At 50.7% G+C, this 12,976-nt stretch overlaps 1 protein-coding gene and 1 pseudogene across 1 annotated transcript; both read left to right on the forward strand.

Moving 5' to 3' along the window:
• The first annotated feature begins 821 nt into the window (after window positions 1-821).
• On the forward strand, window positions 822-2,432 carry LOC123054637 (uncharacterized). The gene has a single exon (XM_044478441.1). It carries the CDS (start codon window positions 1,335-1,337, stop codon window positions 1,845-1,847), a length of 513 nt encoding a protein of 170 aa, XP_044334376.1. The 5' UTR covers window positions 822-1,334; the 3' UTR covers window positions 1,848-2,432.
• A 3,099-nt stretch (window positions 2,433-5,531) lies between these two features.
• The window catches only part of LOC123054636 (probable aminodeoxychorismate synthase, chloroplastic), a 31,481-nt pseudogene continuing 24,036 nt past the window's right edge, over window positions 5,532-12,976 (forward strand).

A 12,976-nucleotide genomic window follows, 5' to 3' on the forward strand; every position in this document is an offset into this window, starting at 1 on the left:
CATTATAATTACCAATGTCAATAAAACTGAAAAAGAAGAAGATATGTTGTACCTGCCGCCTCCCGCATGAGGAAGCTTGCGCCGGCCGCGAGGTGCACTTCTTGTCGTCAACGGTGGTGGAGCCGCCGCCAACTCCTGGGATGGCTCAGATTCAGGCTGTTGCGCCGCAACGCTAGAGCTGCCTAGCCAGGTATCGACCTCCGACAGGTCGCCGCGCCCCCCAACAACGTCAGGAGGTTTGGTTCCACAGCCGCCATTACCACTGCCGCCAGGGCATCGAGCTCGGGGGAGAGAGGAGTGAGTTCGGCTGGTCGGTCGGCTGTTTTGACCTGGACTTGGCTGGTTCCGACCGCGCCGGGCCACTAACTGCCGCGAGTGGGCGCCGTTAGCCATTAGGGCACGCGTCGGCCTGCCATGTGGGCCAGCCCTGTTAGGAAAGCAGTTAAACTAGCTAAAACGACGATCAACACGACTTGGTAGCTTTTTGTCACAAATTAGAAATTTTCGGTAGTTTTCGTCACTTTTTTGAAAGTGGTAGTTCTGTGGGACGGTAACCCGTAATGTGGTAGTTTTTTGTCAAATACTCGTGGAAAGCCGCCGGCCGAATTTCTAGCCGGACAGCCGGACAGAATCATTAGCCATTTGTTAATCTCTAGTTGGTATGTGGACTTCTTCTTTTTCTGGCACACATCTACATGGCTATACATCTTTGACTATAGGAGTGATGCAAATATGGATACCAGACAAATGGAAATAAGTAAATTAAGGCCTGGAAAAAGTAATAAGTAAAGAATGTTAAGAAAAATGTTGTATATGATGGCAATAAGCAATGCATGTGGCCGTGTGGTGGCCGGGTCGTGGCGAGTGTGCGTGCAAGCTACAACAATATTGTGTTTAGTCGAGTCAAATGCATGCACGGGTTAGTTACTGGCTGCATGGATAAGTTATTAGCTGGGAGGGATTTCAGGGTAGTTACCTGGGCGTGCGCTACGTGAAGTTAGTGGCAGAACCTGGCGGCTAGTTAGTACGTGTGTGAGGCCAGCACCTTGTATATATGTTGCATATCAAGCAATGAGAAAGAGGCCGAGAGGGCTGGAAAACAATGTAGCCACGGTGTGATCACCAAGGGAGCCTCTTGGCAAAGCTTGTGTGTTCTTCCTTGGTGCATGTGTGCGTGTGTGTGTGTGGAGTTTCTCCTTGAGTGAGGCAAGAGGTAGAAGAAGGGCGTTGCGGCGAGGAGGCGGCGCCAACATTTGGTATTCAGAGCCACAAGGTTCGAGGGGCGGCCGTGGTGCGCGGTGGCGTCCGCGGCGGACGGGGCGTGCGCGGCCGACATGGAGGCATCGGCTGCGGCGCATGGCGAGCGCGTGGTGACGGCGACGCGTGGCGGGTCCGCGGCGGTGCGGTGTGATGTCGTGCGCGCGAAGAGCACGGTGGTCGCGGAGACGAGGAGGTCGCGGAGGACCTGCGTGGTGGCGCAGAGGTCGCGGCGGCTTGGCGCGACAACCGTGGAGGCGCGTGGCACGAAGCCGCGGCGGACCTGCGTGGTGGCGCAGAGGCTGCGGTGGCGCGGCGTGGCGGCATGGAGGTGCTGCGCTATGGTTGAGGCCGCAGCGGTGCAGGGCAATAAGTCGCGGCGGCGAGCCGGGCGCGACCGGTGCGTGTTATGGGTGCGCACTGGACGCGTCGGGCACGTCGGGACCGCGGGCGCGCGTACGAGCATGCGGTTGACGTTGGAGGAGGCGTATGTCGCCGTTGTGCTCGAGTCCGTGCTCGAGTTCGCCTACATCCTTCTGGCGTTTGTCGTTGGCGGCTGCCATGGCGGACGCGTAGGCAGCGCGCGGTGAGCGACTGGTGCGGTCGGGCTCGTCGGGCGCGTCGGGTGCGCGCGGGACGTGCGGGATGCACTGTTGCGGTCGGGCGCGTCGGGTGTGCGCGGGACATGCGGGGCGCCGAGGGACGCCAGGCGTGTGTCGCGGTGGAGAAGGAGCTCGGCGTGTGTCGCCGGAGTCGTGATAGAGCACGGTGTGACCGGCGTCGTTGCGCCAGGTCGGGTCCGCGGGCTGGGTCACGATCGTGGCGACATCAACGACGGAAGCTGCAACAACTCCGACAACGACGATGTCATGGCTTAGAGGGTGAGTGATGGCAATAAGCAATGCATGTGGCCGTGTGGTGGCCGGGTCGTGGCGAGTGTGCGTGCAAGCTACAACAATATTGTGTTTAGTCGAGTCAAATGCATGCACGGGTTAGTTACTGGCTGCATGGATAAGTTATTAGCTGGGAGGGATTTCAGGGTAGTTACCTGGGCGTGCGCTACGTGAAGTTAGTGGCAGAACCTGGCGGCTAGTTAGTACGTGTGTGAGGCCAGCACCTTGTATATATGTTGCATATCAAGCAATGAGAAAGAGGCCGAGAGGGCTGGAAAACAATGTAGCCACCGTGTGATCGCCAAGGGAGCCTCTTGGCAAAGCTTGTGTGTTCTTCCTTGATGCATGTGTGTGTGTGGAGTTTCTCCTTGAGTGAGGCAAGAGGTAGAAGAAGGGCGTTGCGGCGAGGAGGCGGCGCCAACAGTATAATTTAATGGGAATGGTCAGATAGTTTTAATGGGAGGTTATAATGATTTTCCCCTTTTGTAGTCACTCTTTTAGTGGTGTCAATGTTTAAAGTATTAGCTTTAACTAATTATCCATTTAACTGAAAGAAGCAGGAATGTACAAGAAGGTGAAGGGATTGCTGCAGCTGATCCAAGAAGATGGCCACTCCTTTGAGTTTCTGTCATAGATAAGTATACTGTTGATGCCGTACTTATTCTGGAGAGTCAACTGGATATTACAGTTATCTTCTGTGACTATGTGAACCCACTGCCATAGTCTCATAAAATCATATCATCAATCTTACTGTCTCAGCCAGCAACGGGACTGCCATCAGTTTTTTTTAGAATAACAGGCATCAAAAAATTGTATCAAGGATTAACTGTGTTTAAATCTTTTTTATATGTCGCTGTCTTTTTGTGTCTTTAAAAAATGCCTTAATGAGCTCACAATCCTGATTGACAGAGGAGGAATTTGCACCGGGTTTGAGATTTCTCTCTTCACTGGTTTACAATTAGTGGTTTTTTGTATGCAGATTAGTCATTCATTTGCTGGTGTTGTCCATCAATGTTGCGACAAACTGCACTAATCGCCCGGTTTTGGTTGTATCTTGGACTGCTCCGTCAACGTTTATTTTCATCATCCCAGATGAAGGGGGATCCACCTTCGCTGTTTTACCCGCTGCACCCTTGCTTCGCTTGAAACTCTTGGTGGTACTGTCATCTCTAAGATCGGATAAGAAATGCGTAATAAACGTATGAGTAGCCAACGGACTTTGGTGATCACCTTTGTGAATTAACTTCGGCCGAGCAGTCCATATGGCCCAGATTGTCACCACCATCCTTGTAAATTCTTCCTGTGATAATGTCCCCATCATAGAGAATAACCAATTCCTTGCATTCGGCTCAGCTGTTGTCATCATATGCTCAACTAATTCTGGATCAGACAGAGTCCACACACATCTCGCCATTGTACACAGTAGGGGGGAATGCATCCAGGAGTCCCCGTTCCCGCATATGGCACAACAAGATGTCGTTGACATGTTTCGGTAGTTCCTTACATCGTTTGTAAGAAGAGAACTTTGCGCAAGCCTCCACAAGAAAACTTTTAATTTGGAAGGCACACTAACTTTCCATAGTCTGGACCAACTCTTCTCCTCCCTTGCATTATCTGACGCACCACCTCTCTCGTCGACCAAGCTTCTCTGTTCAACTTGGTCGTTACTAGCATTTTGCACGCAGATCGTACCGAGAAGACGCCCCTCTTGTCATGTCCCCATGCCAAGAAATCATCACTGTGACGAGTACTTAAAGGTATATTAAGAATCAGTTCAGTGTCACATGCTATGCTAGGGTTTTGGTGGCAGCTGTGGTTGGCGTGTACGTGCCTCAGGTATGGATCGAGTGGATTAAGGTAGTAGTAGAATGTCAACGTGTTCGTCAACGGTCATTTCAAATCTTTTGCTGGTTGCATATATAAATGCTCGTGCGTTGTTTCAATGGAAGTTGCTGCCCTTGTCCCTTGTTGTTGGTCTGCTACAGCGACGTCCATCGCTGACTCACTTAGAACACGAGTTAGTGGATTTTGTGATAAGAGTGAGGGTTAAGAGCGAGCGGGGTGGGGGTTGGTCAGTTCGGTTACGACTGTCTTAGAGGAATAATTTCCCTACTGTAGAAAATGTGGCAAATTGCATCTCATTAGAGATGACTTTGCTGAAAAATGCATGGGCGAGCGGTTCATATTCTTTTCCTCATCAAGTCAGTTAATTTTTGGTTAGGATAGAAGGGTAAATGCATTGGTTGATTACTTCAAGAGTTAATAATGGACACGGTGACGTAAGCGCTGCGTGTGCAACAACGGACATCATACTTTTTTTTTATGGTAATGGACGACATTCAACTGTATGTTACACTATAACAATGACCCGGTAGATATCGGGTCTGCCTTCTTGCCTGGGGTGGCGGGGGGGGGGGGGGGGGGGGGGGGGGGGCGTCACGGGCGGCGCATGCCTCACCCCCCTTGATGGCGGTGGCGGATCGGCACGAACATGAGGGGGGAGGGGAGGGGCGGTTGGCGAGGGACTCATCATTGGTGGTATGTGGGGAAGTACGGTGTGAAGGAGGGAGGGCACCATGGCGAAGGTGAGGTGGACGTCATCCAGTGAGGTGCGTGTCATCCAGTTTATAGAAGAGGGCTCCAGCGAGCGGGAAGGGGAGGACCCGGCAGGAAAAAGAAGGGTGCATCGTGAGGTTTGGTTTTTTTGTTGGGACCGCGCATTAAAGATAGCATGGTGGATATTTTGAACAACCATATTTCTCCCCCACATATTGATTGGATTTGAAGGAGTCCAGACTATCTTGGATTTTGGGTAGCCCGTTGGGCCCTTTTCATGTCCAGACGGTCTTTGACCTTGGAGACGATCTTAATATTTTTTTTCATTTATCTATATGCATTATAGCATATAGCAACGCACGGGCATTCTACTAGGAAGAGGGAGGAGCAGGGACGGTGGCATGTACGCCGAGAGCAAGGTGCGAGCTAAATGACGTGGCGTCGAGGGGAGGCGACAATGAGAAGCCGTGGTGGGCAGAGCACGCCAGGGAATTGAGATGTGAGTGTGACCATTGCATCGTGCGATGAGTGAGAGGGTGAATTGTTTTTTTTTAGGTAAGAAGAGAAGGATCGGTTGTTTGCTTTTAAGGGAAAATCGGTTGTTTGCTATGAGAGATGATATGTTCTTACACGATGGTGTAAGACCAATATCTCTTGTAAACTTTTTCAAGAACCCGTGGCAACGCACGGGCACTCTCTTGATTATAGTAGTGTCGCAGATTTAATACATATAGCAGATCAAGGGAGTATTTTTAACTGTGTTGGTTTACCGTGGGTGTACGGCTGTACGCACGCCTCGCATAAATAGTTCTGCACCAGTAGGGAACCACCACCCAAGAAAACGGAGCAGTCTTTTCTTCTGTTCTTTCTTTTCCCTCCCTCCTCTGATCTCTCTCGCTCCGTTTCCACCGAAATAGATGGCCGCACTCTGCCTCACGGCTCCGGCGATCGCGAGGTGGTCCCCGCCACCGTCCCCCCGGCGGTGGCAGCACCCCCTGTGCCAGGACTGCGCCAGGCGTCGCAGGGGCCTTGCGCGGCGGCGGGCCAGTGGAGACGACGGGCCGGAGGAGGCGGAGGCACCGCCGGTGAGGACCCTCCTGGTTGACAACTACGACAGCTACACCTACAACCTCTTCCAGGAGCTCTCGGTCGTCAATGGAGGTGAACCACTAACTTTCCCTCTCCCAGCATCCCACAGGCTACTACTTCTTTCTATTGCTTACCATAAAGTCTGTGGATTGAATTGAATTGATTGATTCTTGGAGATGTCCTGAAGTGGATTGAGAGGAATCACACTTTTGAGTTGCTTGCTGGATAGTGTCATGATGGTCGTCTGTATCTGCACTGCAGTGCCGCCTGTGGTGGTGCGCAACGACGAGTGGGCATGGGGGGACGTGTACTACTGGGTGTACAAGAAGAGGGCCTTTGACAACATCGTGATCTCGCCTGGCCCTGGATCTCCGGCGTGTCCTGGCGACATAGGTGAGGACTATTCACCAATTCTACTTCAGTTGATACTGTTGCATCTGTGAGAGAATGCTTCTATTTATATATGTTAATTTTTCAGGTGTGTGCTATTCATTATATATGTGTTGTTTTTCAGGTCTGTGTCTCCGGATAGTTTCTGAGTGCGGAGATATACCCATCCTGGGTGTCTGCCTTGGCCACCAGGTGAAATAATAATACTTGTCCTTCTAAAAATATTTAGGGATCATTCATGAAAAAGGAAAAAAAGGAAATTTTCAGGTGGCAGCTTTGCCTGAAATGGACATCCTGTTTTAATGTTGAACGTTGCAGGCATTGGGGTTAGTACATGGCGCTAAAATTGTTCACGCTCCTGAAGCTATACATGGACGACTTAGGTGAGACCTTGAACTCTTCTTGACGCTAATACGTACTTTCAGGTTTCTGATCCATGCAAATCCTTTTCGTTAGCAAATTCTTGTGTGTATATCATGATCTTGAAGTTCTAGTTGCACCTGCACTACGGTTACCACATGGCCTGACACTTATCTTTCTTAAATCAGTGAAATTGAACATAATGGAAGCTACCTCTTTAATCATATCCCGTCGGGTATAAACTCTGGATTCAAGGTTAGTGTATCCAGTTCTGTATCATTTGTGTTCTAGCATGGACTTTCCATGTAGGTTGCAATAAGTATTATAATTAATGGTGCTATTTTTCAGGTAGTGCGCTACCATTCACTTGTAATAGAAGCAACCTCACTGCCTGAGGATCTTGTGTCAATAGCATGGTGTGCCTCTCCCAAAATGCTATCTTTTGTAGATAGCGATCAGGCTGATAATTGTCCCTTATTGGGATCATTAAATAACTTTTCCATTACACACCCTTCGGAAGTAACTAACAATAGAGAAGTGCCGCTTACCATACACAATCCTGGTAAACCAGATGGCTACAAGATAATCATGGGTATCAAGCATTCTAGCAGGCCTCATTATGGAGTGCAGGTATACTTCGTTTCTAGTGGCTACATTTGTTCGTTTTTTACCTCTTAGATTGTTAATTCTTCTTATAATATATTGCCTTCTACTTCAGTTTCATCCAGAGAGTATTGCTACTCGTTATGGAAGACATATTTTTCAGAACTTCAAGAGGATAACAACCGAATATGGATCACCGTCATCTTCGTTTCTGGAAAGAAAGGCTCACAGTGCTGGTAAACTGGAAAAATCTCATGTACCGTAAATGAATAATATTTTTCACTTTGCTTCGGTACACCCTCTCTAAACTCATCAATGGCTGAGATCGGTCTGTACCCCTTCGTAATTAAAGGCATGATGGACAATAAAAATAATTAAGTCAAGTTTAGCAGACGCCAAACCCAACAGAAACCTTAAATCCTTCTTTTATGAATTGTGATGACTCAGGTCGGAAAAGGTCCGGTCATGTCCTTGACCGAGCTGACGTGTGGCCGGCCGCCGGCGGTCCAGACCGGACTGGACCGAACCACCTGAGGACAGCTCGGTTAGGGCATCTCCAACATTGACCCGCAAATTTGCTCCCACATCCGTCAATGGACAGGGGACCAGTCCGCGGACACGGATGCGGGAGGCGGCCATCCAATGTTGCATGCATACATTTCAAGACGTGTTTCAACTAAGCGCATGAAATTCATGCAAACATTTTCATATTCATCGAATTTCGGATAAAAATAGCACAAATCACCATATATAGCATGCAAATAAGTCTAGTACAAATACGTCTTAATTCGACGAGATTAGCCGGGTATCCAGCAAGAAGAAGCAAAACTTACAATTTCCTCCTCTGCCCCGTGCAATGGCCACCTTGCTTCCAGCCGAGCAACCACATGAAAAAACTTAGTGACGATGGTCTGGATGGCGTATCAGCGATACGATAGTGACCTCATATTGCGTTCTTGAATGATGTGCATGTTGTAGGGCACAATGTTTCCAGAAGAGACCCCCTGTGCTCCTGGCTACGAAATCCGCAGATACGACAAACCACACATCGCACAACAGCTCATCCTCAATGATCCAGTACCCCACCATCCTTCGTACTCTAAAAAAACGACATGACGTCTGAAAGTAAGCTAAATGGCACTTGAACGAACAACAGGCAGGCGTGGTGTCCGCCATGGATGACATCATAGAGGCACGTAGTGTACCTTGGTATAAACATCTCCAGGGTGGATTGCGATGGAGTAAAAGGCGAGCGGGCACGTCGGTGCTGATTGCAGACTTCCAACAATGCATATGTGTTGGCTAGAGAGGTACAACAATGGCGGCGAAGGTGGACGGTGTGGACGCAAAGCATGGGAGAGAATGAGCGGACTGGAAGAAAATGGGACCGGGAGGTGGATTTAGTGGGCCTTGGGTTTTGGAGTCCTACGTGGCAGCGGCGGACTTTCGGGCCCCCCCCCCCCCCCTCCCACTTTGTCTCCAATTTACGGGAGAAATTGTGTCCGGATCGATACAGGATCGCGTTGGAGGGGGCAAAACACATCTAAACCGCGCAGTCCGGAACTATGCTGGCGGTTTGAGGGTCAGCATTGGAGATGCCCTTAGGACCGACCAGCTTGCGAGCCTGGTGGCGGTCAATCACTGCCATCTGGGCCCAGAATGTTTTTTTTTTTGGCAAAAGAGAGGCTTTCCCTCTCCGATTTCATATAAATAAACCCAGTTCTAGTAACAGACTCCCTTACTTGAGTCGCATCATACTAAGACTACTGGTCTATTTTGAAGTACCATTACAAGCCAGCTCACATAAAGAAGCAGAATTTGACTAGTCCAGATATAACGAAATAGAAAGTACATGATAGCATCGAAAACAAGTAGGCAAAAGCTGCTGAAGGAGCATCAAAATGGGACGGCAGTGTTGTTTCCTTTCTTCAATTTTCCAGCCTCAGCACACCCGGTCGCCATCCCTGTTAAGCTCTGAAGATTACACTTCCACTCGTTCTACCACCTTTGCTCCCAGCTGCAGGATTCTTCTCTCTGTGTCCCTGATCTGCAAAATAGACCAATCCAAGATCCAGTTGCAAATTAGTTTCACCACACATAAAGGATCATTAATTTTCTTTATTTCAAATATCACATCATTGCGGCATTTCCACACATCACCAAATAATGCAGAAACACCAACTAGGACAATTCCCCTATCTGATTTAGTGAAGGTTCGAACCCATCTGCCAAAACAATCACCCAAATAGCAAGAATAGAATGTAGATCCAAAGAGGATCTAAGCAGGTTCCAAATCAATTTGGCCACAGAGCAAGAGAATAACAAATGATTAATTGTCTCATCTTGCCCATAGAAAAGGCAATTTTTGTCTCCCTTCCAGCCTCTTTTCAGTAGGTTATCTCTAGTTAGAATGCTTCTTTTGGTCAGTAACCGAAAGAACAATTTTATTTTAGCAGGCACCTTAGTTTTCCACATAAATTTTTGAGGAAAGCCAATTTCAGTTTTGATCAGGAAAAGGTACAGAGATTTAACAGAAAATATATTTATTTGCAGTTAACATCCACATGCATATATCTTTGCTCTCATATACATTAACATCTTCACATGTAGATTATAGGCTATTCCGCAGGGCAGCAGCTTCGTCATTCAATGATCTTCTGAGAAAAACTGCCACCCCTTTAACAGCACATCAAACACAAAGATGTTCTGATTCATGTTGATGAAATGTAGATTTGGGTAAGCATCTATGAGTGGTTTATCTCCCACCCACCAATCCTCCCAGAATCTAGTGTTTTTACCATCTCCAATTCTCTTTTTAATATGTCTATAATAAATTTCCCTAATTTTCAAAATGTTAGACCAGAACTAAGAATCTCTAGGTCTGTGGTGGATTCCAGAAATGCATTTTCTTTTATATATTTCCTCCAAAGGACATCTTGCCACAGCCCAGATTCATTTTAAATTTTCCACAACCATTTAGCTAATAAATCATTGTTGAAGATGTCAAAATTGAGGAGTCCTAATCCTCCTTGCATTTTTTGGCAAACAACAAGTACTCCATTTGACTAAGTGGTATTTTTTCTTATGTTCATCAGCATGCAAGACCAACCTGGCTCCAAAGAAATCAATTTTTTTCCTCACTCCAGTGGGTAGTGGGTAAAAGGACATCATGTACATAGGGATATTAGATAGACATGATTGAACCAGAGTAATTCTCCCTGCTATGTTAAGTAGTCTCCCCTGCTAGCAGGCACATCTTTTTTCTATCTTCTCTTTTACATTTTCCACATCTTGTTTCTAATTCTCCTATATGAAACAGGTAAGCCCAAATATTTTAGAGGCATTTTACCCAATTCACAAGTCAATATTTCCTGGTAAAAGCAAGATTTATCCAGCCCCACCTAGTAAGAAAATTTCACTTTTGTGGAAGTAATGCTCAGACCAGACATCTGCTCAAAGGCAGTTAAGAGGAATTTTAAATTTGTAGCACTGTCGTCATCATCTTGTAATAAGAAGATAGTGTCATCAGGAGACTCTTTATCCCTCTTATACATTGATCTAGGCCTAGGATGTGGGAGGCAGAGAAGATGCACGGAAATGGCGGAGACGAGGATGACATACATGCGTTCTGTACGGTGCGTCGTGTTCGTGTGTGTTAGAAGGGAGAGAGGAATTTGGTGGAATAGTTCGTTGTATTGCTTGAGCCTCGTGGGCATATAGAAAAGAGTACAATGATCTACTTGGAGTACAAGACAAGGCAGGAACAAATCCTAGTCTATCCTATACTTCCTAATATACATTATACTCAACATCCCCCCGCAGTCACAACGGTAGCAACGCAGACGGTGAGATTGTCGAAGAATCCGAAGGTAAGCCGATGGATACCCCCCCCCCCCCCCCCCCACAGTCGCAACAGTCGATGCATCGCGGAAGTCATGGCTGGAGTGGAAACCGACGAGGTTGCTCAAGCAAGGCGGTAGCCCTTTGTGCTGTTTGTCGAGGTAGCCGAGAGCGTGTGTGGTGGAGCCGTGGTCGAGGTAGCTGTGCGAAGAATGTCGTGGTCGATGTCGAGTCAGGGTGGCCGATGTCGAGGAAGTCGCCGTGGAGCCGCGGGCGCAAGGATGTGCCGAGTTAGTCATGGGCGCAGTGGTGTCGAAGTAGTGGCGCGCCAGGAACTAGATGATGTTGACGACGCATCACGGCGGGTTTGCCAAGCCCGGGAACACATCGTGTACGAAGGCACGCGTCGGTGTTGCCAGCACCGGGCATGCGAAGACGGACGTAGACGAAGTTGACGAAGCACCGCACCAGGCTTGCCAGGCCTGGGGACACGTCGTGGACGAAAGCACACGGCGGTCTTTCCAGCACCGGGCATGCGTAGATGAGGGACCTGCACGAGTTGTACGTCATGTCGGAGAAGTCGGAGGGGCCGGCAGAGAAGGACTCGACGACGATTGCGGCGTCCATCGGCGCGGGGCCAATGTCGCCAGCGGTGGTCGGAGTAGACGAAGTGGTCGGGGTAGATGATGGCGACGCTGGCGACGGGCTGGTGCTGGACGAAGACGAAGGGAGGTGGACGGTCGGCGACGTCAGCTACAGGGGTAGCGTGGCGGCCGAAGAAGAGCGGCGGTGGCGGCCTGACGGTGGCGGCAGTGGCTAGGTTAGGAGCACGACAGCGGTGCTCGAAGTAGGCGACGAGAACCCAACAGCATGACAAAGACCGGCATGGACGGTGGTGTACCCGCGCCAAGGGAGGTGGCGCAACACATACCACCGGAGGCCGACGCGTGGCCACGGCGCTACGGCCCGAAGAGGCGACGCAGCGGCGGCGGGCAGGTCTGGGGGACGGCGGAAGACCTCGGGGCTAGGTTAGGAGCGCGACAGCGGTGCTCGAAGTAGGCGACGAGAACCCAACAGCATGACGAAGACCGGCGCGGACGGTGGCGTACCCGCGCCAAGGGAGGTGAGGCGACACATACCACGGGAGGTCGACGCGTGGCGCCGGCGGTGGACCGCAGGCCGCGGGCTACGGCCTAAAGGGGCGGCGCAGCGGCGAAACTCGGGTCTGTGCAACCGCGGGAACGGTCCCGAGACCGCGGCGTGGACCGCGTGCCACGCTCACTATGGCCCGACGGGGCGACGCAGTGGCGGCGCGAGGGTTGGTATAGCCACGGGACGAACTGGAGCGGGCGGCCTCGGGGCGGCGGGGGACCGCGGGCCGCGGCACTACGGCCAGAATGGGCGACGCAGCGGTGACACAGGTCGGTGCAGCCGGTAGAAGAACCACGGGGCGGCGGCGCTGCGGCCCGACAGGGCGATGCAGCGGCTGCCCATTGCTCGATCGGTAGAGGGGTGCGCTAAACTTGGGACAGTCATCACAGGGCCTGCGGAGGCGCGTGCAACAGACAGGCCAGGTCGGTCTCACGGGATAGATGAGGTGGATCGCGGCGGCGGGCGGGTGATCAATCCGATCGCGCGCGAGGTCGTGGACGCCGCTCGGTTGAGGCGGGGTGGCGGCGGAGTCCGAGATGAAGCCGGCGATGATGGACGACATGGGACAACATGCGGACGAGCGTGTCAGCACCGGCACCCGGGCCACCAAAGCAGCGCCGTAGCCCGCGCAGCGAGGCCCGGCGACCAACGGAGCAGCGGCGCCTGAGCTCAAGGCAACCGACGGGCCTGACGCAATAGGCCCGACGCAGCCGGGGACGAGGCCGTCAAGGCAAACCGCAGGGCCACCGTGCAAACGCGGCGGAGGCGGGTGGCAGGATCGATTGGCGGGCCGACGCGCGAGCGGCGGCTATAATTGGCCGCCGCATGGCGCGAGG

This window comes from Triticum aestivum, chromosome 2D, assembly GCF_018294505.1.
Source record: "Triticum aestivum cultivar Chinese Spring chromosome 2D, IWGSC CS RefSeq v2.1, whole genome shotgun sequence".
NCBI classification, from domain to species: Eukaryota; Viridiplantae; Streptophyta; class Magnoliopsida; order Poales; family Poaceae; genus Triticum; species Triticum aestivum.

Coding starts and splice junctions, on each gene's coding strand:
- LOC123054637 (XM_044478441.1), top strand. CDS start 1,335: ATGGAGGCATCGGCTGCGGCGCATGGCGAGCGCGTGGTGACGGCGACG.